The sequence below is a fragment of the Andrena cerasifolii genome, chromosome 9, assembly GCF_050908995.1.
Source record: "Andrena cerasifolii isolate SP2316 chromosome 9, iyAndCera1_principal, whole genome shotgun sequence".
Classification (NCBI taxonomy): domain Eukaryota; kingdom Metazoa; phylum Arthropoda; class Insecta; order Hymenoptera; family Andrenidae; genus Andrena; species Andrena cerasifolii.
The window spans coordinates 2,800,721-2,828,435 of NC_135126.1; the positions used below are offsets into that span (position 1 = coordinate 2,800,721).

General features: G+C 42.2%; 2 protein-coding genes across 3 annotated transcripts in view; both read left to right on the top strand.

Moving 5' to 3' along the window:
- LOC143373481 (uncharacterized) overlaps window positions 1-27,371 on the top strand; it is a 39,406-nt gene extending 12,035 nt beyond the window's left edge. Inside the window, exons 2-6 of one of the 2 annotated variants that reach the window (XM_076820792.1) lie at window positions 19,356-19,593; window positions 20,337-20,485; window positions 20,911-21,431; window positions 23,169-25,007; window positions 26,087-27,371. In XM_076820792.1, coding sequence (XP_076676907.1) covers window positions 19,365-19,593; window positions 20,337-20,485; window positions 20,911-21,431; window positions 23,169-25,007; window positions 26,087-26,150 — 2,802 coding nt within the window. In that variant the 5' untranslated portion in view covers window positions 19,356-19,364 and the 3' untranslated portion in view covers window positions 26,151-27,371. Of the gene's footprint in view, window positions 1-19,355; window positions 19,594-20,336; window positions 20,486-20,910; window positions 21,432-23,168; window positions 25,050-26,086 lie in introns of both variants that reach the window. The other variant, XM_076820793.1, reaches the window with a different exon arrangement.
- On the top strand, window positions 2,894-6,652 carry LOC143372868 (uncharacterized). Its single transcript, XM_076819484.1, has 3 exons — window positions 2,894-3,640; window positions 4,331-4,419; window positions 5,478-6,652. Exons 1-3 carry the CDS (start codon window positions 3,271-3,273, stop codon window positions 6,300-6,302), a joined length of 1,284 nt encoding a protein of 427 aa, XP_076675599.1. The 5' UTR covers window positions 2,894-3,270; the 3' UTR covers window positions 6,303-6,652.
- Window positions 27,372-27,715: the final 344 nt, after the last annotated feature.

Here is a 27,715-nt window from a genome sequence, read left to right on the forward strand (position 1 = left end):
TCTAGAAATGTAAATTTTGATACGTTGAAATTTGTATTTGGAAAAGTAATTGCGGATAAAAGCGACTTTTTGTGTTAATATTCGCGAAATTTTTAAACTTTATTGTTAAGATAAGAAAATTTACAAAAATATTGGTAAATACATATCATCGCCGATTTCGGGAATTTTTTGCGATTCTCGACCTTATTCTGCGATCTTTAAACGTTTGTAGCTCGGAGCAACGTTAACCGATTTTGATGAAATTTTAGGCACGTATACAACTTACTGCAATCTACAAACAGTTTTTTTTTTTTTGAATTTTCATCACAAGCTCACAAAAAAAAGTTTAAAAATCGACCTTTACTATTCTTTTCGCTATTCCAACCAAATACATTTTTTTCAAAACGACCAAATACGTCATTTAGCAAACTAATCCATCTAGCTTCTCAAAAAAAAAACTCAAGTCGTTTGAACCAATTCTAAAAAAGTTATGCGATTTTAAAAAGTGTCCGCATATTAATGCGAGCCACTGTACGTAAACCTGCTGTTGACATTATCAATCAATTTCCTAGAAAATACCCCAACCCATAAAACCGCGTGTCCATTAATTTCCACACAGACGATCAATTTCACGGCAGAGGCTTCAGTTCTACCGACTCGAGAGAGCTGCATATACCTACGATCCGGTACTCGTTTGTTAGCGACGAGCAAGCAGAACAATGTTAGCACACAGTAATATTTTACGCGCATATGTACGAGTTCACACCGAGGCGCGTTAATTCCTGCACACGGTGCACGTCTCATCTACGATTTCCTTGATTCTCCCACGTTCGGGTGGAACATTGTTCGGTTGTCGAGTGGCCGACGTTGAATGCGAAGCGAGCGTATCCTGGTCCGTGAGTTTGCATAAATCCACCGGTTTCGTGTATACTGAAAAGGCCTCTGTCTCTCTCCCTCCCTATCGTCTCATTGTTGGATACGTTTCTGCACGGTACGCGCAGGTACAGAGAGCAGCAGTTATATTCGATATAAAGACATCTCCTACGGCTATCGTCCGCTTCGAATGGTAGGATAACGAGGAGAATTTTCATCCCGGCGAACGCGCGCCTCTGTTCGGTTTGATTTGTTTCAATGGACAGTGATAGCGCGAGCCTGCAGCGTCGTCTCATTCCGAACATGCAGCGAAAATGCCACTTGCATTTGTGTCCTCTCTGTATGCTTGTATTATCCTCATTTGATTCTAAACTTGAGACATATCTGTAAATAACAGACAAACCATTTTAAAAAAAACACACAGCTTAGCTTAGCTTCGCTTTTGGTGGAAAAGGTTCTATCAGGATGCATTGAAGCTAATTTCTTAAAACTTAGCATAGCATAGGATAGCTTACAATTAGCTTAGCTTTCACGTGGATTCCCGGGTTAAGGTTTTTCATTAATGATTTATCGCGCGAGTTGTTAATGTGACCGGGGTTCATTTTATCTGAAAAGATGTGAGTAATTGAAGGGCAAGGGGAAGAACGGGGAATGTCACAAAACAGCTTTATCGAGAAAATGAAGTTTTAATACTACAGTCCACCAGCACAGAAACAAGGTTCAAATGAATTTAATTTTCTGTTATCATTATTTTCTTCTTTAATAATTCTTTGTTTTACCTTGATGATAGAAGCTTATGAAAGGCAACATATCGAACCCGCACGCGCAGATTTTAATGGGGCTTTGCTAAGAAGTAGGTAGTTCTCAGAAAAATGTATCGGCAATCGTCCACATCGAAGGGGCCGAAACAGTGCCTAAAGGTGTCGGTCGAAAACAAATTCCCTTTAATATATCTCGAGAACTATTAAGCGTGGAACAATTTTTTTTTAAAGCTTGTGATTATTAAATGCGAAGCCAGCCCCCGTATCAGTTTTTAGAAAATTCCTTTTGTTTAAAGAATGTATTAAAAATTAACACTTTTGTCAATTTTTCTTGCTAAATGTTAACCAATTTTCACGTAAATTTGTATATGTATACTTCGGTTCAAAAGGAAAAATACGGAAATTTTGAATATTAAATTTTTGGTCTTACGATAATAATTATCGCATATTTACTTTGTTTCCACTTTTTGAGAAACAGTTTTCGAGCATGAGCTGTGAAATGTATCACACACTTCACGGCATCTTCTCTGTTCCCCTGTTAAGGCTGGACAGTTCCATGTCTCTGCAGGCATCGAGTAATTTAGTCGAGTAGCGAATAATTTAGTAATTTACCATTGTTTTACTAAACTACTTGACTAAATTTTAGTGTTCACACACGAAAAATTACACACAAAATTACAGAGGACATTCCGTATTTTGTTTCAGTACACAGTGGACGTTTTCTGTTTTTAACCAGTATCTGTACCAAATCTTAAACGTTACCTTTCGGGGGTATTTGAACTTTACAACCCTTTCTGATTCAACAGTTGTGTGGTTCCAGTTGCCATCAACAAAGTATACTACAAATCGCAAAATCGCGAAAGATAGACATTCCCAGTTTTTCCCCTTACCATTCAATTGATCCTATCGCTCGACGAATCCCCCATGCTCAACGTAGAGTCCTATTCTACTTACCTTTTCATTCATAACACTTCCCGGAGCTGCGTTCATTTATCTGCAGCGTGTTCTACATAAATACGCTGTACGCCGGTGAACAATTGCGGTGGGATAAGCTACTTATAGTGCAAGGACAGCCTTATAGCCGTGGCACGATTCCCATTGGGGCGAATGATCACATTAGATTTGGTTCGTTTAAAGCCGCGTATTCACCTGCGCATTCGCCCCGAATGTGCATTCGGCGCGCACCGATTTTTTGCTCGTGCGGCGCGCGGTCGGCGCTCAGCGTGCATTCGGCGCGCGTTCGGCGCGCGTTCGACGCGCATTCGGCGCGCATTCGGCGCGCGTGCGACGCGCATTCGGCGCGCGTTCGGCGCGCGTTCAGTGGTCAACGTGCATTCGGCGCGCGTTCGGCGCGCGTTCGACGCGCATTCGGCGCGCATTCGGCGCGCATTCGGGGATCGTGTAGTGTTCATTCACAATAGTCCCCATAAGTATCGATCCGAAGAACGAGAAGAAAAATCTTGGATGAAAATATTCCAATAGCTAGTGCTAGTTTCATTGTATTGTATACATGCTTAAAAAAAAAGGATAAAAAGAAACGTTGGTGGACGAGGAAAATATATACCAACAGGTACAACGAATATATACCAGCAGTCGCCTCGATATCGGTCCATACATTGTATCCGCATTCGTCGTTTCGAGGCAAACCGATCGGCAAATGACGAGCGCGGATACAATGTATGGACCGATATCGAGGCGATGCGAACCGAGCGTTCGCCGGGCCATTCGCGCCGCGATCCGCTTGCTGGCGGTCCACCAAAGCGTGCATTCGGGTCCGAACGACACCATGATGGAGTGGACGCCACAAATTTGTCTCAAGCTCCTTGAGGTATTCGAAAAACACGAATCCTTATGGAATCCCAGACACCCGCGTTATTTCGATACTATAAAAAAGGACGACGCGTGGTGTACAATTGCCCAGGAGATCGGAACGGAGGCGGAAGAGTGCAAGAGGAAAGTGGAGAGCCTAAAAAGCTCGTACAGACGGGAAAAGGGGAAAATTAAGAAGAGCACCACAACTGGACGAGGTAAATAATATTAAACACTTCTAAGGGAGAGTGGGGGAATTTCGAACGCGGGATAAACCTAAACACCGCGATATTCGCTGAAATCGCTTGTCCTGTCCTCTCGCGATATTGTTACGTGATGTAATTAGCTATGTTTGGTATTACGGAAAGTGTTACGACGCAAGGCTGCGCGCAACTGCAAAGATAATGGTCGTGAAATGTTTTGGTAGCTTTTCTTACAATTTTACGCTCGAGTATTTTGAGTCTATAGTGCATTGAACCTATACTACCCAACAAAGCATAATTTTTTCGTAGTTCCGTTACTTAATTCTAAATAAAATCAAGGGATTACTTTGTACATATACGTGCTCGTATTTGTTTTATTTGAAACTTCTTAGCTTCTGTTCATTTTGGGTAATTACGAACAGCGTATATGGGACTATTACAGACGATGGCATTTATCCTTTTATCTTAACATTTACTAAGTTTTTCACGTGTCCAGTATCCCGGAATTATGTTAGGAAGAGTATACGTACATATTCGTTGAAAGATATTGAGATAACCGTGAAAGAGGTTAAAGATTAAAGACTTTCCATCTGTCAGGCCTTTTGTTTCAATTTAACTTTTCCCTTAAGTGTTCGTAATTCCCCTACTCTTCCCCTACACGAAAGAGAAAAGAACAAGATACTATTCCAATGTATATTATTTCAGGAAGCGACGAAATTTACCATTCAAAATGGTTCGCGTTCAAGGCGATGCAGTTTTTGGACGACAATACGGAACCCAGAAACACTATAAGCGTAAGTTGTTTCTCTAATTACTTTCTGATATATCACATGCAACCAAATATCGAAGTGTGCCCATAAGAATGTACTGGAAGAGAATTTTACTTAAAAATGAATTACTCAAATTAGGATGTTAAATTTTTTATTGCAACATGCTATTACTTTCTTACATATTAAGTTGGCACATTAAGCATTGCATTTTGTATTACATTAAGCATATTTATCTTGCCAATGAACAGCTCCTGACGTAGAAAAATATTTTGCCAAATCGTCGCGCATTTTCTCGGCGGTTACTTTACTTCTACGTGCAACCGACCTGAAAGGCAAAAGGGAAACTTGTTCGTTTTCTTGTCTCCAGTCTCCAGGCCGGATTTCTCCATTTTCTTCCACATCAAAACAAGTTGAGGGAGTGTAATAATTCCTTGAAGTTCTACTGTTTCGTAGAAAGTTATGAAGGCAAATCGTAGCCATGACAACAACTTGAGCCTTTTCGGGTTGCAACAGCAACGGTTTTCGCAATACCCGAAATACGCTCGATAGAACCCCAAAGGCATTTTCGACTACTCTACGGGCTCTGCTAAGTCGATAATTGAATATCCGTTTAATAGATCCTTTTGGACTAATCCCAGGGTATGGCTTCATCATATTAGGACCTAAAGCAAATGCAGAATCTCCTAAAAAAAAGAAAGGCATCTCGGCAGTTAGTCCATCTATAGCAGATGACGCTGGAAGATTGAGCTTTTGCTCCTCGATCTGTTTGTATAAATGACAATTTTTAAATACTCCTCCATCCGATATTCTGCCTTGGCAGCCCACGTCAACGAATAAGAAATTGTAGTTAGCATCCACTAACGCTAATAATACGATGCTAAATTGAGACTTATAATTGTAAAAGTCACTTCCACTTTTTATTGGCGCTTGTATTAGTACGTGTTTTCCGTCAATAGCGCCAACGCAATGCGGAAAATTCCACATTTCCTCAAATTCATCTGATATTTTCTTCCATTCTTCTGCAGTCGATGGCATCTGAAAATTTCAATATTAATTTAATTTTTTTGTTTCATTGTATTTAGACTGCCGATGTGGATGAAGCAGTCGATGCTGACATCCTTATTAACCCTGTGGACGACGTCGCGCCCGAAGAAACATCACAACGGGCAAAACAAATTAAATCACCGAAAAAGTCGTGCAAGCGGAAAGAAGACCCCCGAATCGATGAAGCTTTTAAATATTTAAAAACTGCCATTGATGCCCGTAATTCGGAGAGTGACGAGTGCCCAGCATTCGGGAGATATGTTGCGGCCAAATTACAAAAATTTAACAACCAGCAGCGAGTGGTAGCCCAACATAAAATCAGCAATATACTCTATGAAATAGAAATGTCCTCCTTAATTCCGCCTTCACCCAATCCTTCGCAACAGCTCAATAATACTTCACATGCTCCTTCGTCCACATTCATTCCACAAGCTTCTTCATCCACATTCTATTCACAAACTTCTTCATCCACATTCATTCCACCTGCTTCTTCGTCCACATTCATTCCACAAGCTTCTTCATCCACATTCTATCCACAAGCTTCTTCATCCACATTCATTCCACCTGCTTCTTCGTCCACATTCATTCCACCTGCTTCTTCGTCCACATTCATTCCACAGTCTACAAATCCTGTTTCCCCACCTACACCGCCTACTACTACCATCTACACCGAACTTACTCCTGTTTCTAATAGACACGATTCACATAATTCATCACATTCAATCAGTGACAATTCCAACACCTACGACACCTATCCACAGTCTATTCCACCTTCCGAATCATCACATCCATCTCCATTTTCCAATAGTTCTGATTGTACACTAAACTCATATTTCTCCCACTTCTCTGACACCGATAATTAAAATTTATATTAAAACACATACCTAATTATATTCTTTCGCATATGTACAAAATAATATTTTTTTAAATAAATACTTTAATATGTATATTGATAAATAAATGACTTACCTTCACATAATGAATCAAACTCTCAATTATTGCTTCACACACCTCTGGTACGATTTTTGAAATAACCTGTTTTGAGATTCTAAATAGATATTGCATACTACTATACGAATCTCCGGTTGCAAGAAATCTTAATGTAATGGCCAATCTTTCTTCCGGCGTAATGGCTTTTCTGTAGGCAGTATCTTGTCTTGCAATCTTATCTCGAATATAATTTAATATAATAAAAAAATCTTCCGATGACATCCTCGTAAAGTTTCGAAATTGGTTGCTTCCCACTTCAGCATTTAAATCACGTAGAAATTTTTCGTTGCATCTGCTGGTATAAAGTTTCTTCGTCCACCAACGTTTCTTCTTTTTATCCTTTTCTTTTTTTAGCAATGTATACAATACAATGAAACTAGCACTAGCAACTGCAATATTTTCGTCCATGACTTTTCTCCTCGTTCTTCGGATCGATGCTTATAGAGACTGTTGTGAAAGAACACTGCACGATTCCCGAACGTGGGCCGAACGTGCGCCGAATGCGCGCGGGACGCGCGCCGGTCGCGCGCCGAACGCACGCCGAATGCGCGCCGGGCGCGCGCCGAATGCACGCCGAATGCGCGCCGAATGCACGCCGAATGCACGCCGAGCACCTACCGCGCGCCGAATGCACGCTGAGCACCGACCGCGCGCCGCACGAGCAAAAAATCGGTGCGCGCCGAATGCACATTCGGGGCGAATGCGCAGGTGAATACGCGGCTTAAGACGGAATGTAGGGCCCGCGATGTAAAACTCCCGGTGCCCGACACTAATGCTCCCGATCCTTGCTGGCGTGCCTGTTACATTTCCAGCTGCTCTCGAGTAGCGTTGCACGTTCCTGGAACACGCTCGCTGGCATTCATTCAACGCTTCATACTTCGCGTGGACTCGGGGCAAAAAGTTCTAATTATCGTCGACTACCTACGACGATTGCACATTCAGTTGCCTGTTGCGCGGTACTAACGAGGGACAAAGTTCGATTTCTCTGAAACTTCGTGCAATTACAGCAACTAAGCGACGCTGGAGGACGCGTGTTTGTCTTTGGGGGTGACATTATCCTCCAAGTAGATCCATCTCTGCTTCTTTCGCAGAATTTTTTCTGGAATGTCCCTTTATCTTTATATTTACTGCTAATAAGGGATGTTCGGCAATTAGAAAACTCAAAACAATTTGAAACTTTGCAGAAATGTAGCTCAGCTGATGCTAGGTATGTAAATAGTTTTTGTTTCGGCAATGAAATGGGTCCTAAGGGTGGAAATGCGCCCTCGAAGAAATTGTGAGTTTTCATATAAACCCTAAAAGATATCGAAAAAATGTTTCATTCAAAGTTTTATGGGTTTCGATATCCTGCGATACGGTGATAAAGAATTTTCGAAAAAGATTAACTTTTTTAAAATTTATCCACCACCCTTTTTGGGGGGCGATTTCACCTCTTCGCAGTTTCATCGTTGAAAAAAATTGTTTACGTTATTATCATCACTTGAAGTAGGGAAAATGTATCTAAAGCGATCCTTCAGGGTAAAACTTAGAGCAGAAAAACATGGGGGGAGCACGCAATGAGCGAAAATGTAGACGGCGGCAGAAAGAGAAAGATATACATTGGGGACACCCTCTCTCTTTCGGCGCGATTTTGAACTCCATATAACATTGAAAAAACACAAGTAACAGTGTATTTAAACAATTGTTCTGTATACATTATAAGTAGATTAATAAATGAAAAAAGTTTGACATAGTTATTCACTGTATTCACTGAGAAAAAAACCCTGAATGTTTCTGAATTTTGCGCCGTGATTACCAGAATGACCCCTTAAAAGGGGATCGTTTTGGACACATTTCCCCTACAGTCTGCGAAGTTTCTAATTTTTTAACTTTCCGAGTTGCCAAACATTCCTTGTAAGCAGAAATCATTACACGTGGAGTAGAGACAGAGAAAACAGAAAGTGTTAAATAGTTATCCAATCCAAGGAATATTTATATCAGAATAATCGAAGTCTTCCGCGCCTCATTTAAGAACGTCCCACATTTCGTTCTTCCTAGAAACTGACTCGGGCCCATCGCGAATCGTCGCAGGGATCAGAGACATTTTCTCGTGTCGATCCAACGCGAAGTGGAGGGACGTAATCCCGTACGACCTGCCACGGCCCGAGTAAATCCGCTTTCTACGTGTCCCCGCGTCAGATTCGCCGAGGGCCATGGGGAAATCCTTTCGAAAAGAGATCCGCCGAGGACAGGAGTGCTCGAAACCGTCCGAATCTGTGTCAGACGGACCGAGCCCGCTCGAGGACGGCCCGAGACCGATAGTTTTACTTTCTACGGGGCGGCGGACGAAAAACGAGCGAAAGAACCGACGAGATAAGAATTAAAACGAAGAAAGAGAGGCGTCGACCGAAATACCGTGGCACCGATTTCGTTCGTCCGCGGCGCAGGGCCACGAATCACCCGGCGGGCCACGCTCGTCGCATCACGGTCCTTGGAGTTGCATGGACGATGCAGTAACTGCCCGTTAACGTTCGACGGTATATCGAGCAATAAAACGGAACCGGTTCCTCGAAAACCGAAAAGGAAACACGCATTTTCTGCGACCGCCGAGGATGCACGCGTCTGCGGCAAATATGGGAGAGCCACGGTTCTGAAGGAGATGGCGCGGATTATCTGCTGTGTAGGTCCTGTAAGGATGTCGTCGATCGTTTCAGCCAACGGTGTGGAGGCGAACCTTGACAAGTGCCGCTCGTTTCGGAGACGCGGACGCATTAGTGACTCACGTATAAGAGGCACGTAAAAAAAGGAAAGTATTCATTGAAAGGAAAGTTTGATTTTATGCCCGAGTACTTGGAAGCCTGCATTTGGCTTTGATAGCGCCGGGAAATATGTAGTTTACTGTTTTGTAGCGAGTTTCCGATTGCAGATGACACGATAGATATGGTTACTATTTATTTCACTCTGGTTTACCCTCGGGTAATTAAAATAATTATTTTAGCCCCCTTATATATTACGCTTCAGAAACGGTTTCTCTGTTGACAGTGGTAAGTTAAATTAAATGTGATGGGAAAATATTAGCAATGTATCCAGAAATGTAGTAAATGTATTTAAAAACACAAAAATAGTATGTGTAAAACAGTTTCGACATCAAAAATGAAAATCAACTGGCACAAGCATCATAGGGTTCTTGAAACTGTTACGCACGCAGCCCTATCTTTGAACTTTTAAACCCTTTCGGGTGTCCGGAATGCACGTGACCCGGCGGGGTCACAGTTCCCTGCAGTAGTGGGATGCAACCGAGTTTTCCCGGAAAACCTAATATTCAATGAAGGTATTCGTATCCCCACTACTTTTTTTACCGAATTTCATGATATAAAAAGGGCCACGAATCAATACTCGGGGGCTCATTTGAAGACTAACACGCGTAGACGAAAGAGGCTTGCGAGACCAAGTAGTATTTTCCTTCGAGCATTGTACCAACTTTTACCATACAGTACGCAGAGTTGCTGATAGGTGTTGTGACTGTTAACTCTTATTTTTTACGACCCCCGCATTTCTCAGTGCGTCAAAACCGAGGGGTGGACCTAGGTACCGCGACAGAAACACTTAGACATTTGTAAAAGACTGAGATTATATACAGAATATAATTAGTTATTATAAATTCAGTGTTCTCTTCAATCATCATCCGAATTTCCTCTTTGAGACCAACCCACAAAGATACCCCTTTACCGCTCAAGGGGTATCACATTATAAAGTTACGAGGCTAAACTAACATTCCTAGCGGCTCCCGGGGATACCAGACGCCGGTTCGTCCGCTACTAACAAACTCCAACGAACAAATTCAATCCTCGGCCTCGCAGCCGCCACTCTCATTGCCCTCAGCCTCGGCTCGTCACAAAACACACCGCGGAGAGAATGTTTGCCTTACCGAGACTTAATGAAGGAAATACGCAGATCGGTGAACAGAGTTCACAATAAGATTTTGCTTGAAATAAGGATTAAACTTCTAGTCATTCGATGGAAATAATTCACACAAAATTTGCATAGAATTCCTTCCAACTGTTTCCATCGAAGCCAAAAAAAACTTGGATAACATTCTGACATTTCGCGTCGAACAACGCGGCTGCATATTTAAGATATCGTTGTTAAAAAATTTCCCGACCATCACGCACCTTTTTATCCCTCGACCGCGGAATTATCATATGCAAATCGTGATCACGAGCAACACGGGGGACAATGGTAAACGATGCCCGAGGATTAACGGAACATCTCAGAATCGGACGTTCGTTTCGCTAATAAACGGTCGGCCTGGCGAGTTCTTTTCCCCTGGTGGACGTCGGAGGCGGGAGACCCAATCACCAACATTTTACGGTCGGGTTACTCTCGCTGGTTTTAATAGCGGAACCCCGCAGGAGCGTCGGCAACGTGCAGCGATACGCGCGCTGCATTTAACCTCCTGCACCTCCATTTGTATACGTAGCTGCAGAGGATGCAACGCTAACCCCAGCATCCGACTCTCGTGTATCCCAGTGAAGCACAGCTTGGAAAAAACACACCTGCTAACGTCCCGTTCGACGGGCATTCCCGTTTGAGCGTTTGATCAAACCGTTTGTCAGTGACTTCCTCCGATCAACGTCGATTGATTGACGCGCGTTGAAAGAAATTATTTACCTTCCTGTGTACGTTGCGTGCTACTCGAGGCATTAGGGAATCAGGCACTAACAGACTTCATCACTCAATGAGAGGAGGTCCATCACTCCGAGAGAAATATTATTTTCTGAGAATTAGCTTGCTGGATAATTCGGTGTATTAGAATTCTACTATAGAATTTAGTGTAGATTAATAAGTTCGTTTTATTGTAACGAAATGGAGCTTGTGGTCATTGCCTGTTCTTCCCTGAAATTTAATAAAAAAGGAGCTGTAGGAAAATTCTTATCGAGAAGATAATAGCAGCGAAGCCTTTCCTCCAAAGTCTTTTACATCGTATCATCGATAACCGACCATGCGGTGTAATTATTATAAACTGAGTCCTCGGCAGGTCTCAGCAGGATTCGGGGTTAATTGCATCTCCTATAAAATGATAACGGCGTTGATCGAGGGGCAACTGTTTTCGCCCACTTTTGCCAGCTGGCGAGTGGCACGTGTAGCCAGCGGTTTTAGCATCGTGTTTTACATTATTTTACGGTACCTATCCGTTGTGTATGCAAGCGCGACGTGCAGGCGGATTTTTCATCTCCGTTGAAGCTTGTGCACGCACGTGGTTTAAACGTCGAGTGGAATAAAGTCGAGGCATGCGTCCAGGTATAACTGTAATGCATCTCGCGTCACCTATGATCTCGCACCGTTACCTTGAAATAGGTGAGCTGTCGTTTGGTGGCTGAGACTGTAGGTGTATTGTACCTTGCACAGTTGCAGTGGCCAACCTGTGATGCCCACTCATGTGAAGCATAGAGTAATATTCTTGGGGATACAGCCACCAAATGTGTCCTTGGCTACTCGTCACATGGCTGCACTTGTTTAGCCGCATTCCTACACCACTAACGTTCAGGAAAGAAAGGTGAGCAAGTCCCTTGGCCTGGACTTACTCACAAGATACTTAACCCTCGCCTGGGGGCCACAAGATCCATTTGGACCCACCCCATATATTAATATGTCACTTCCCACAAGTGTCACTGTTTCAAAAAATTAAAGGTGGGCTCTCACTACGCCTCGCCTCGCCTCACCTCGCCTCGGCTTATTTTATTGTTTCTGTGCTTCTCTTATGTATTTTGACTTCCTCGAAAATATTTTGCGGAAGAGAGGCGAGCCGAGGCGAGACTTAGTGTGCAGTGTTTCTTCTTGAGAAATTTTATAATTGCTTATTTCTTATTTCTCGAGAAATACTATAATTTCTCGAGAAACTTAAGTCTAGGAAAAATATTATAAATATATATTATATCGCGAACGTATAACCACATCTACTATTTATAATGCATCTTATTAATAACATTAGAACCTATATGAATTCCAATAGAAAATCACAGTACAGAAGATTCGATATTATTGACTGCTGAAGGTGCTCTTAAATTCTTATTTAAAAATTTAGAAAAATTGTATACTGAATTAAGTACCTAATGAGTTTCTTGTGGCAATAGCCTTTAATAAAAGAAGGAATATAGAAAAGAGGAGATAAGACTATTGTATCCCGTATAAAATTTTTGCACGATCCAGGATTTCTTTCAAAAGGGTCAAAGGACGCATTTTTTCATTTAACAGCCAAGATAGAGATTTATAAAACGTCAAAATATAACAGTAACAGATTTTGCCACAAAAAGGAAATAGATTAGCTGACGCTACATTAGACGCATTTTGCTATTTAGAAATAAATTTTACAACCAAAAAGTAATATTCCGTTTTGTACAAATTTTGTATCAAATAAATAAATTTACCAATTATATTTAATATCTATTTTCATTTCCACTAGTTTTGTATAAATTAGACCAAAAATATGATTTATACAATATTTTTTTCAATTTCTCGAGAATTCTCAAGAAATATCATCTCATTTCTGATTTCTCGAGAAACAAAAAATATGGAGAAATCAGGAACACTAGTAGTGTGGACGCAATACCACCGCTTTCGGTGACCGCTGAAAGAGGAAGGAAGAGGTTCTCTGAGCAACTGACCAAACGCATGAAGCTCAGATAACTTCAGGTACGGAAAATCCGAGGCGACACGAGCCTAGATGTGAGTGCGAAAAGAAATTGCGCCGAGCCGAAGCGAAGTGAGAGCCTACCTTAAAGGTGCCTATCGACTTTGCGAGGCTTGCTTGCGAGGCACGCCTCGCGGAGTGGAGAGTCTGGAGACTACCTCGACACTTTGTGCAAAGTGAAAAGGAACGGGGAATCCACTCCGCAAGGCGTGCCCCGCGAGCAATCCCTGCGACATCGATACACGCCTTAAGAGTTTCAGAGGAATACGAGATGAAGATCTATCGCGACTATTTACTACAGGTAAAGTGACCAAACGTCCCGCATTTGAGCCCTTTCTCCCGCATTGAAAAGTATCCCGCAAAGTGTCCCGGATTTAACCTTTCACATTTTCGCAGTGGCACAGAGTTACTGTTTCCTCTATTTTTTTGTTGTGAAAAAAGAAATATTTTTAATTTCCTTTCAATGTATCACTTTATAATCACAAGTATGTATTTTTAAATATATTGTAAATGCTTTAATAAACTGCGGAAAAGATCTCCTCACGGATCTGTTAACCCTTTTTTTTTGCTGGCTTGCTTGGAACAGCATTGGAACAGAAAATATCTGGTCACTTTAACTATAGGCATATGTCGCTGGAAAATGGTAAAATCAGCTTTTTTTCTGTTGAAAAAACATATTTACCGTAATTAGGCTAACGAATCATAGCCTTTCTGTAATACTTTTATTTATATTAATATATGTATATAATATGTAACACTCCAATACTCTTTGTTGTCGAATGTTTCCATTACATTACTTCGCTCCTCATCGCTGTCACATTAGGGTGTGTCGATTTTATGGATAAATTTAAAATTTGTGAAAATCTTAAAATGACTAGTGCCAAAGTAATGCTGTTTTCAATCCTGAATCCGAAACTATCTTCAGAAATGTATTCCAGTGAGGTTTAGCTACTTCAAATCACAGTTGAAACAAGTGAGAAGTAAGTAAGATTTACCTACAAATTACATATTCATATATTGCTTAAAGTGAGCCTTGCTTACCTAAAAGCACAAAGATGAAAATAAAAATATGTGGAAATTAGTATTTATTACATTCACATGAAAATGTGTATTTATAACAAAATGAAAATATATGTAACTTAACTAAATCTCGTTTGCTTCTGTTGCGGTTCATAAGCTCAATTATTAAAATTGTTTTAATAATTTTACTAATTTCCTTTTTCTCTATAATTTCAAAAGAAATTCCAATTAACTAAATAGAATGTTACACAAAATTTAAAGGTAGCGGTTAATTTTAAACCTGAAATCGTCCCGTTTTTCCACTAGTCGCTTGGAAAATTAAAAAATTGAAAAAATTCACGCGCCCTACTGTCACATGGCTCTACCTCTTCAAGACGCAACATCGGGCGAATACACAGCAGAAGGCCATGGTCCCAGCCATGTTCCCTGGGAGGTGGGCAAAAAGAGAAGGAAATCTGTACAAAACAGATCTCTGCAGACGAACATAGTACGGGAAGCTGGCACGACACGGGAAGCGACTGTTTCCGGTGTCCGAGACGGCATCCTGGTGCATCTATTTCTGGAGGAAGCGGAGGAGGGCCGCGGCGCGTTCCCGTGGAGGGGAGGAAAGCGTTTTCGGGCTGGAAGTATGAATGAAAACTCAAGGAGGAAGCCCGTTAGGCAGTGCACCGTCTGGCTTCGTTCTAGCTCGCTGCGCTTTCTCAAAGGGGACGCGTGGGTGCTGCCGTTGCCGCTGCCCTACAGCTCGCCTGTAATTTCATGCTGTTTAATCGTTAGCGCTCGCCCCAGTCACGTTACACGTTGCTGCGCTCCGCGTTTCCACGGAATCGTGACGATAAACCACGCTGCTTTACGGGGACGATCGCGCCGTTCGTTATGGGGCCTTACGGGGACGCGGAGAGCAGACGACCGCGGTTTTTACAGCAGCGAGGATGAACCGCGGCCAAAGGTTGCTGAAATCGACGGGGTGGCGTGCGGGCACTTCCGACTCCATTAGTGTGATTTTAGTGAGCGACACTCGGGCTGGGATCAAGGTAACTTGTGATTCGCGCGGCTCCCTCGCGCGTTTTGTGGCGTGGATGGCATTTTTGGAATTTTTTTCATCTCGAGACACGACCTGACAAAGTTTTGGACAACAAAATCAACGGGAGCAGTTGCGGCTGAAGGAGGAAGGGGTTGAGAGTAGGATGAAGACACTTGTGGTTTGTAAATCTTGTATTCGTGTTGGGGAGGACATTCTGTATTTTTCTGATTTATTATTGGTTTCAAATTAGATGCGACGGAGAAGAACGTTTACTTTACTAATAATTATTGGGAGGGGTGGTTGAGAAGCTTTCAGTTGAGCGATGGTGAGGAAGTGACACAGAAAGGTGTTTCAATGGTAAATATAGGTACTTTCTTCTTTGCGATAGATCGTGTATCTAGATGAAAATAAATGTTAAAAGTTTTTGTACAGTTTCTAGCAGAAGTGTCAGACTGCTTCTGGAAAATGAAAAGTATAGCGTTTTTGTGATTCTGCAGCAGCGAATCGTTACTTGACCACTTCTCTCCTTCAGATATCTAAGCATACAGTAGCTTTTAACTTTTTATAGAGACTAATGCACGTGTCAAGGCGTCCGTATCGATGGGCAATGCTAGATTGAGCGCGTTTAGTACTTACGGATCATATTTTCGTTTCACAAATCATTTCCTTGAGTATTTTACTGAAGAACGTTAGTTAGCCTAGGGAATAAGAAAATTATAAGATGGTAATTACCTTTGAGATTCGAAAGGTTCCTCGACTTAAGATAATGATGTGCTTGAAAAATGAGACAGATTATCGTAGACGGGCGAAAGTCGAGAGAAATTTTATTTATACTCGCTGATAGTGTCCATCAGACGATTAAAAAGCGCAGACACCTCGTGCTGACATTCGTGTCGCGTTCGAACTTACAGCGAGCCTGCAAAACGGTGTAGAAAGTTACAGAACCCCTCTATGATATGAACTACAAAAACCTCGAGCAATTAAAATATCCACCCAAGCGTGACGATGAAAATATCCGTATATAACTGGCAGAAATTGGGTCATAAAAGCGTGTATCGACTATAAAGTTACGAGAATGATACCTTGACAGGTTTTATGGCTATATTTTCACCGGATACGTTGCCACTTATTATCCTTCGAAGTCCTAAATTACACTAATTGATAAGTGAAAATGGAGGCGTCTGTGGTTTTAAATATCCCTGGTCGAGGCTACTAATCATAAATCGTGGTATAATTATGAATTTCTAGCTTGGCTACGTCTTTTCTAGCGATTATGCTCGTGCAAAACACATTCTATCAGATCCCTATTAACGCGTCATCGACGGGGGCCATGGTGTTAATTTACTACGCGTAAATTCATGTTCTAATAAGAAAGCCGATAATCAATGTAAATAGAACAAATTTTACTGGATTTTATTTACTACGCGTACTGGTATCTTCTCCAACAAATAGATAACAGCGAATTTGTGCAATACCACATCTTCATCTTTCCATACTCAACTCCTCTAATTTTATGTCATAATTGTTGAAGAATAATCTTTTATCACTCCACAGCCCACGAAACTTCTCGATCCCATCCCTATTCGGTTGAGACAACGTTCTATAAAATTTTAATAATTTTAGAGAAACAGCCTTCGTTAAACCCACTCCACCCATCTTCAGTCTCCGCACCCAACATTAGTTTCCCTAATTCCAATATCAGAGATAAGACAATACACATACTGTTTCGAATCCCTGTATCTTTTACCACTCCTCAGCCCACGAAACTCTCGATCCTCTCCCTATTCGGTCCGAGTTGCATTCTGTGAAGTTCGTTTGGCGAACGGTTGGCATGCCCGCGATTTTTCCAGCGACGCCGTAATCGCGGCCGGATGTGCGGCCAGCATTCAACGTTTATACCCTCCTCTGCGAGAGAGGCCGTTTTCACGCGAGCTCCCGTGCACGCTTCGCCCCGGAAAAATGCGCGGCATGTGGTGTATGTGATATGCACTTATACGGCCGGCTCGAGACACACGTGGGCACACTACATGCACTTTTTTCCCTGTCTCCACACCCTGTTCTCTCTTCTCCAGTCGCAGAACGTTCTGCCTGTGTTGTCGATGTAACGGGTGGCCCTCGTTCGAAGTGACTGCGAAAGCTCTTAAGGGGTTATGCCTAGTCAGGCGGCCGAAAGGAGGCGAATGTTTGTGAATTTTTTTTGAAGAAGCAGAAGCGTATATTTTTACAAAACTTTTTCCGTTTAAAAGAGCAACATTTGAAGAACATTTGGTAATTTTTTCGTAGAAAAATATTTACGTTTATAATAAAATAACAGGCGACATCCAAAAAGCATTTTTAAAAATTTGCTTTTGCGGTGAGCACTGCCATTCTGAACCAGATTATCCAAAATTAAAAAACAAAACAGATTTCGTTAGTATATTAATGTATCCTCGGGTTGACGGAGAGAATTTTCCGAAATATTAATTTAAAACAAAATAGCGGCTATTTAAAATTGAAATCCTGTTTTTTTCGCGTGATTTTTGCACGATATTTTTAAAAATGCTTCTTGGATGTCGCTTGTTATTTCATTATAAACGTAAATATTTTTCCACGAAAAGAATACCAAATGTTCTTTAAATGTTGCCCTGTTAAGCGCAAAAAGTTCTGTGAGAATATATGCTTCCGCTTTTTCCAAAAAAATTCACAAACATTCGCCTCTTTTCGGCTGCCTGACTAGGTATAACCCCTTAAGAAAAACATAATATTTCCCTTTAAAGATGCGCTCCTGATCTTCACTCCTTTCCATAGCTACGCGTACAGTTTTCCGGCTATTAATTATTAAAAGATCTAGACTAGCTTTAGCACTTAGCATCTACACTAATCTGGAGTGTCTACTGGTCAGGTGACCACCTGATGAGTTCCAAGGCACTGAATATTAAATATTTGACATCTACATCTGAAGTTAATATCGTTCTATCGTATTATGCGATACCTGAAGAAGCACAGGGTAGCATGTACAAGGAGCATCTGTATAATTAATGTCTGTGCCTACTATTTAGAGTAATTATGCCTCGAACATATAATCGTTAAAGCACGTAACACCTGGAGCGTGGAGTATCCGACGCACATAGTGTCTAGCGCTACGGCAATACAAATTGCAGCGCTATTTGTTATTAAAGTATGCTAATTAACTTGTGGTTTACTGAATTGGAAACCCACGTCGTGGCTGCGGTTAATACGATTTCTCTCCTACGCACTGTCCACCAAATAACACATTTTTTTAAACAACGCCGAACGGAGGATTAAGAAGAGAGAAGAAACTCGAACGCAGCCTTTCAAAGTGGTGTTAAAGAAGCATTGAAAGAAAAGGAGAGGTCACGGCGCGGATTCGCGAAGGACGCCGAGGAGGAAGTGGTGCATGGACGTGGATCACTACAATCCGAAAGGCCCCGTGGGCAAAAGGATCGGTCGTTTTCGAGACGAGAGTTCTCGACACAGAGGTGGATGTAACTCGAAGCTTGTGGAATGGTGCGCACACGGACGGCCTCAGAAGGTGTAAACGTGGTGGTGATAATGTTGGCGCGAGTAGGAGACTTCTCCTCTCTCGTTCGCAGACACCGATAGCTGCGGCAAATGTTGCTAAACGTGTCCCTGGAATGCTGGGAAAGTGATCGCTCGATGATCCAGGCTTTTACTGAACTTCATGCCTCAGCTCGATCATTCGGAGATTCGCTTCGTCCTTTTTGCGGTTCCAGCGCTTAAGGAGATCGCCACTGTGCATACTCGACTTCTTTCTGTACTCTTTACCTCGCGGAGAAAGGGTTCGATCCTCCTGCCTACGTTCAAGTAATTCGTGACGCATAGATCGTAAACGTGGGATTGTTCGAGGTGGTTGGAAACGCTAAAATTTCGCAAATTTTCTCTGTGAAAGAAAACATCCTTTATTAGAGATCTGTTTCTCGTGCTACCACGAATTTGCACGGATTTAAGGAATTTAGAGAAATTAAGTTTGCGTTATTATTTATCTATTGTCTAAGGAGATTCTAAGATCCCATTGCGGTCGATTTTGTGAAATAAGGGTCGAAGGAAACTTACGCTCTTTCAAACGTGTATTCGCAGCAGGTGTTTAGCTGTTGTAGTTGAAGAATTATTTGAAGGGACCGTTGTCCAGTTTGATACAGGGTTATCGAAGCGTTCCCTTTTCTTATCGAAGTGTCACCATTTTTTTTCCAGGCTATCGCGATGCGTCTGTTCAAACGACAGCCCTGTGATACCAGTCCGCAGCTAGTTTCGGCCACGCCGTTATCTCAGGATGGAGCCGCGCCTCTGGCAGCCGTGGACGAGAACTCAGAGAATGTTAACGACAAGACTCAAAACGAGAGCGAGGGGTTGGGACGTGTGTCTGTTAAAGAAAATGTCAGCGACTCGCAGAAACCGTCTTCGTCCCAGCCCTGTGTTTCGAATCGGAAAGGTAAACGTGATGGGAAATAATTATGTTTCAAAGAAATTACACGTCATGTGCCTTAAATTACTGATTACAAAAATACTTGATAATTTAAAGATGAGTTTAGGTTTACGATTCATGTTCAGATTAACATTATCATTACGTGTTTATCAGATAGTAGAGGTACCCCTAAATAATGTAAGCTTTCTGTTTCGTGTACAATTTTTTAATCAGATTTTCAACAAAATCATAGCTGTTCAATTATGAAATTTTAAATTTTGTAACCACTTTTTCTCAGTTTCCTTCTCCCAAGTCTGTATTTTCAGCTCTCTTCAATTCAACTTCTAACAATTAACGTCCATAATATTAAACTCACTTCTCCTGATCTTAAGCGAACCTTGATCTTTTCTTCTGCCTCATAATTCCTTGGTACTGTATCCCAAATTTTACTTATCTCGTAGCTTGCATTCTCCGATTCAATGCACACTTGATGGACAGCACAGGGGTCCATGGCGATTAATACAGTAAGCTTTACGTGTAATAGAAATAAATTATTAATGTAGTATTCACTCAACGCTTGTACTGCTCGTTAGCAAAAGGAGATATCAAATCGGTGGTGGATTTAGAGTCAGTTATTCAAAAGACTTTATTTATGAGTACCTCGAATCAAAACACAATTATTGATACAATTACGGAGTTACATGCCTCGCGTAAACGCGGAACGTTGAAGCAGGGCGGGAATTAATGTGTAAACATTATTTGCATCGCAGGAATTTCAACATGGGGAAGGAAAGTAGGCCGAAGATGGGATCAGCTGAAGAGATCGGATAGTTCGGAGTTGCTTTCGGTTTCGGGCCGAAGAAGACGATGGAGCCCGAATCGGAAAAGCTGTGGGAGCACGACAGACGAGAAAGAAAACGTAAATACACGACTTTCCAATTTACACGCTGCGATTTGTCTGACCCAATAAATAATTAGCACTTGACGGAGTAATTGCTTCCCTATTTACCTCCGTATCGTTATTTACTCCGCGACATGATAGGTATTTTTAGACGTCAGCTTTAGCTTGTTCCAATTTGTGTCAGGCTGCTCATCTATCTTCGCTAAACATAGCTAGCAATCAAAGCAGTGTTTATTTAACAACAGATCAATCCTTCGCTTTGGATAACGAAACCTCGTTTCCGTGATTGCGAATCTCTGATAATATTGAGCTGATAATAGTAGCTCGAAAAGTTACCTCCTAAGGGGAAAAAGTCATAATGAATACTTCTAGAAACGAAGAGCACCCCCGCTGTTCTCGCATTTTTGTCTAATGCAATGGTGCGTTCTCCTTTTCATCTGCAGGGTGACAGCGGATCGCCAGAGTTACCAAAGCCAAAGAGAATTTCCAGAGTCGAATCCTTGCGAAACTTGTTCAGGAGTAGCGAACGGAACAACAACCTCCTGGGCGGTGACGTGTCCACGAGGAACGAGACGATCAAGGAGGAAGATGTTACTTGCATCAGCCATTATCCCATGGAGAAAGCATTGAGCGAGGGTGCTATAAAAGATCGCGGTGCACTTCTACACGAGAAGAAGAAGCGGCTGAGTCACAGCATCCAGGACCTGCAGGACCAGCAACGGGTTCTGGATTTCATTCTAACGAATCAGGATCTGCTGAAGACGCAAGAGGGATCTACTTTCGCGAGGGAAACTTTGAGCAAAGCGGGGAGAAGCGCCAGTCCAAAGCGGCGGGCAAGTCAGACCACGCCGGATGGCAGCAAGAACAGCGTCTCCACGCAGACACGAGACTTTCTTAGCAGTCAGCTTCATAATATTAAGAAGAACCTTTTCAACGTGCGTGTCAGTGGCAGTGAGTGTGATAGGTACGTTTCTTTCAGTTTTATTGGGTCTTAGAGAAATTGCAATTGTTTCCTTGTTGGTTTGTCTTGAGGGGCTGTCTTTCAGTTTTATTGGGTCTTAGAGAAATTGCAATTGTTTCTTTGTTGGTTTGTCTTGGACGTCGCAGAGTTATAGTAATTTTCGGCAACTTTTTGAGGGAGATAATGAAATAAATGGAACATTCAATATGAAGCCTGTTATTGTAGAACTCTCGACGGAAAAAAGTAGATTTTTTTTTTCATACAAACTTCAATGTACGACTTTTGAACGTACTTCAGTTTTAAGCATGTAGAAGATAAAACTTTTCGGTTCTTGGTTCTAAGTCAAACGGTACAGCAGTCAAGACCAGTTGGAGCATTAGGGAGCCCTACCTCCATGATGTTTACCAGAGCCGCACGGAAGGGGAGCTCGAAATATTTGTGAATTTTTTTTGAAGAAGCGGAAGCGTATATTTTTACAAAACTTTTTCCGCTTAAAAGAGCAATGATAACGTGGGTGTAACGGATAGGGGAAACTGTAGTAGCGTGAGGTGCAGACTCATGCTCATAGGATAGGCTTGAATGACTGGGATTCTTGAGGGCCCGAGTGTTCGCTGTCACTGGGGCATCCAGAAGGGCCAGTTATTTCAGTCTATGGGTACGAGCCTGCACCGCACATTACTACTTACGCTCTTACAGTTTTCCCTATCCGTTGTACGCCCGCGGTATCAGTGGCTTCGAGCTCCCTTCTGCGCGGCTTTGGAAAACACCATGGATGCTTGTGGTCCCAAATGCTCCAAATGCGCCATTTTGAACGAAAGAATACCACTTTTTCTGTCGAGAGTTGTACAATAACAGACTTCATATTGATTTTTTTATTTATTTCATTATCACCCTCAAAAAAATTGCCGAAAGTGACTATAATTTTGCTTCGTCCAAGGTGGCTTAGCACCTTAGGTAAACTGGTCGAAAAGCTACCACCTCCCCACCGATTTCAATGATCTTCACATATGTTATCAAGGTCGTCATTCTGAACAACATTTCCCTTGAAACTTTTTGGCGGTCGGCCTTAGTTTCGGAGATATTAGTAAAATAAACTTTCGGCATAATATATTTAGACCTACCTCCTCACCGATTTCAATCACCTGGACATATGTTGTCAAAAACATATGAAAAACTTTCGGCATAATATATTGAAATCTGTTTCACAGCCGACGGTATTAGCTTTAGGCGCCCGTTCGCGGGCGCGCGCCCACCGCCCTAATCTAGCCCCAACCAGTACTAATACCATCAGCTGTGCGACAGTCGACGGCGACGAGAAGATGGTTGTGTTAGTAACGTCTGTATAGACAGATTTCAAAGTATTATGCTTATTTGAGATACATAAAAATAAGTCTTCCTAATAGCAGTATCATAAGAAGTACTTAAATTTAAGTTTGAATTTATTTAAAGTTATTTAGCACGTTATCACTCGCCTAATGAGATATTACCTTCAGTGTCTCAAATTTGAAAGACGATGTCAGGCTCCATTTAACCGGTGACTTGGGAAAGACGAGTTTACTTGTCGCAAAGTTTATCGATTATATTTATAGCCTTAAATCCTGTATCCTGTGCTTTCGACACACCGTGTTCATTCCCCTCTAATCACTTCCAACCACCCAAGACTCTTTTAAACAAATCTCCGCGATACTATTCCCTAAAGAGCCCCCGAATTTAAAGGAGACCATTTGTACCGATTTACAGATCCGATGCTCAAAGAGCTTGCCCAACGACAGGCCTAGAGGACCTGATGAACAACCTGCGTTTGGGTTGCGACGAGAGTGGCTACGATTCCGACAGCACGCGGGCTGGTGCCGACTCCCCCGACAGCGAAAAGTCTGTGCCACCGATGTTGAAGCCCCGTAGCTTCTCCATAACATCCGATGATTATCATGGTATCGATCTGTCGCTGCCAGGGAGCACCCCGCAGAAGAGGGACGCGACGACAGTGACCGAGGAAAAGGAAGTGCCATCCTGCCTCGAGGACACTGTCGTAATGAACAAGACCCTGCTGGACGAGTCCGCGAGAACGGACACGACAGCACTGGTATCCGATGAAGACGACACGGACAGCTGCGACGAGGACACCTTCGAAGGATTCGCGGAGTACCAGATGAACTTAGTTGCACAGTACGACAAACGCGCCACGAACACCTTGCCAAAGTGCAACACTGGTTTGTCGAAAGGGAGCACAGTAGGATCTGCGTTGAATGATAACCTTGGAGGTTCGGAGACCGTTTGCGCTTCCGGCAGCACGGAGCTAACTAGGATACCAGAGAAGAGGTCGTTCGCTAAGCCGGAGCAGACCGCGACACTTTCACGAGTAGTCAAGCCACCAAGTCAGCCGAAGGAGGTGAGGTCTCAGATACCGCGAAAATCCGGCAAGCACGGCAGCCCCAGCCTATTGAGTTTGTTAGATAACGCTGCCTCTCCGTGCAAGGACAGCCCGCCGGCATCGAAGATCTGCTCGACGATCGTGAACAGCTCGCTGCTGTATTACAGTCCGAAGAGGTCGCGGTCGAAGATGGACCTGGATGGCTTCGACACAGTGAACAACAGGAACAAGATTAAAAAGACCGCGCAGCCGACGAAGATCGGGCACCCAGTGCTGCCTCCCCCGACACCGGCGAAGACCTTAGTCCGTCGGGAGCTGAAGACCATGAAGCTCTCCGTGGAGAAACCGGGAAGCCTCGGCATTTCTGTGGAGAGAAGGGAAGCTGTCAGGCCTTTCTACGTAATTTCGAAGATGGACGTGAATGGGGAAGCAGCGAAATCGAAGCAGTTCCGTATAGGGGATGAAATTGTCCGCGTCTCTGGGCGCAGGTTAAGAGGAATGTCGATCGCCGAGGCGAGGAACGCTTTGCGGAGTTGCGTGGGCACAGTCGAACTGCAAATAGCGAGGGAGCCGACTTTTACTTTCGGGGAGGAACTGGGCGACACTTGGGGCGACATGTTGGTCCGCACTCGTAGCGACTCCGAGGTGTGGACGTTGAAGGAGGAGAAGGTGGATGCCCCCGCGTCGGTGGACAGGGTGATGAAGCAAGAGGACACGGCCAAGTGCAAGATAGTCGGCGCGCTGATGAAGGATGGCAAGAATTTGTCCGCGGGCTCGATGGAGCGTATGGAGAGTGACTTAGATCTGAAAGCAAATAAAGAGTCCGAGCAGAAGATGACTGGCATGAGGAAGTTCCACGTGGTGCGGAAACGTGGCACGAATCCGGTTTCCTGTCCACGAAGAGCGACTAGTCTTTCGATGGACCTGTTGACCATCACGTTAGAGAAGGGCGCCCCGAAGAAGTTGGGCTTCTCGATCGTCGGAGGCTCGGATAGCAACAAAGGGTCGATGGGTATCTTCGTGAAAGACGTAATGGCTGGCGGCCAGGCAGCCGAACTGGGAACCCTCAAAGTCGGGGATGAGATTCTGGCGATCAATGGGATGTCGATGGACGGGTTGACGCATGGGAAGGCGTTGCATACGTTCAAGGCTGCCAAGGCTGGGAAAATGGTCCTCCACGTGGGTCGTAGGGACCCCACCCACAAACGGTTGTGTTCCAGGCGATAGAATATTGGTGTCTATAACTCTGGGTTAGTTCTGGTGCTTTGCTTCTTTGATATATTCTTAACTGGCGCAATGCTTGCTAGGGAATGATAAGCGGGGCGCATTGGGGTTTTTCAGGTCCGAAGAGTATGGGGCAAAGTAGAATTATGAATGGCAGATTAAGTGAACGACAAATAGAAATTTTGCGAGATATTTTGCTCATTTATGGATAATTCTCTCCTATAGGTACAAATGCAATTTCCTTTGTAAAAATTTCAATGGTATTCCTTGGTCTTTTTAACTTATAATGATTTGTAATGAATTAACTCGTAATGATTTGGCTGATTATTTGATTAACGAGATTTTTGTACCTTGTATACCTTAAATGTTTCAGTTGCTAATCACGATAGGAAGAAAAGGAAAAAATTTCTTTTGGGTCATATTCTTGTGTAGGATTTCAGCTTTGTGAAAGTATTTTTTAAACGGAACCATAGATTCTTATTTATGTGACGATATCGAGAGTTCAATGTCAGCAAATCACTTTCAGCACTAAAAATTAACGCTAACCCACTTTTCAGTTTCTTACTAATGCAAAAGTACGCTGCACCCTTATATGACTTCTACTCGGCGCTGACGGTGTCTGTTAACTGGAAACTAAAATTTGTGTGTTTCACGATCTTAAACAATTTCACGATTACATTGACCAAGTGTAATCGTTTCTATGCCACTAACTCAGTGCAGTGAATGCCTACTAACATGTTAACCCTATCAGTCTTAAGAATTTAATGGAGCTTATCATACGTAGCAGACGTAGTAGCTAATCCATGCTAACAAACTTGCTGCATATTACGTAGAAACATTCGAGTCACATAAATCACAAGTTGCGCGAAAATAACAGACGAGCTTCGAGTAATTATAATCTATATAAACAATCTCTCATATCAATTCTCCTCTTCTAGCTTACATTCCTGAACATTATCATTGCTTGAATTCACCAACATCCTTAACGCCGTCGCAATCCTGTTTTCGAAGCTTCCTCTGCACCCTTCGTTATTTGAATGCAAAAATTGTTACTGTGTTACAGATACATCATCCAATCGAAATCGTATGATTGCCTCGACAAGCTGACGGAGACCGGGGACGAATGAAAAACAAGAAGAATCAAATTTGCCAGTCATTAGAAATGCATACTTGCCTTGGTCGTGTTTTAAGGGGTTAATTGAAGGTATTAGCCCGAGAGATTATTTTCTCATTATCGCAAGGAAGGAAGCTGTCTTCGTATATGAATCAGAGCACGTTGTTACGATTCACGATCATGACTGATTATATAGTGACTGTAATATTTAATTGAAACTTCAAAGCACCCACCCTTTATCCCATCTCATAATCACTGAATAAAGTGTCCACAGCGTTTCGTAATTAGTGATTCGTAATCAACGTGCGAAATTCTTTCTGTATGTCACGCGACACGTGCAAATCGAGCTAGATTTATAGTAACTAATTTCCTTAAAGCAATAATTGTGATATTGGTTGACTATTTTTATTAAAGAGCGATCTATGCTGTGTAAGTATTTCTTCAACATTTGCTTCACACTAATGAGATTAATTATTTCGCGAAGGAACAGCAGGGATCGATGGTTCCAGTTAAAAACTGAGATTCACAATGATATGTTTGTAACTTTATATTTATTTCTACGTAAACGATCGGGTTAGTTTAATACAAATAGGGTGCGTTTGCTGAATTGTGTGTGTTCGATTTGATACCTATTGGGCGTGTTTGTTTCATCGAATTGGTTTAATCCCGATTCCATCTGTTTAATTAATTTCAATAGAAAATTTGAGATAAGAAAAATTCGTGTTTCATCGTTATTACACTTTGTTTTGATGTGGTACGTGTATTACTAGAGGATTTTCAGCTTTTATCTGGACGGACCCTGATGTTTCTCCCGATGATTTTCGTATTGTAAAATTAGAACTAGTAATTGTAATGATAGTTATAACAAAATTGTTTGTAGTCATATCCCGTTAGATGTAGAGAACGCTAACACGTTGGATGATGGCTGTTTAATTTCATGTAGCCCGGATTTAACGTATGTTTTGGTTGGAAACATATTTTTTGTTTAATACGAGCTACACGTTGTGCTAGGAACGGATGAACCAATTAACCGAGATGAGTACTCATCATTTACTCATTACTCGATTTGACGTAAGCCTTAGCGTTTAGGTGGACTATTAACTCTCTTTTTAAGCTACTGAGACTGACATTCAAGGATGTCTACCTGAGAAATGCTGTGATATTCATTGTAGTCGAATTAGCTGGTATCGTACAAACTGTATTTAAAATAAATCTGGTTTTGTTAATAAACGTATGTACGTAGTTAATTCGCTTTCCACGTTATAGACCTTTTCGATTGACATCAATATCCAGGCATTGTTTATTTAGGAAATGTGGTAGGATACGAAAACTTCGATCAAATGGACGGAAAGCATTTGTTACATGCTACGTGTAAAGGAACGAAGGGAAATAAACGAAAGTTATGCTACTATTTAATTGCTGGAGAATATTTATTTAAGAGAACATTTAGGTGGACCTGGAAATTTATATTGTCACTGAGATATTTTTCGATATTATGGGTTGTACAGGATTATAAAATCATCGTTTGGATTCTGCAAACTTACTATTTTATTTGATACATTTTATGTGGGAAAAGCT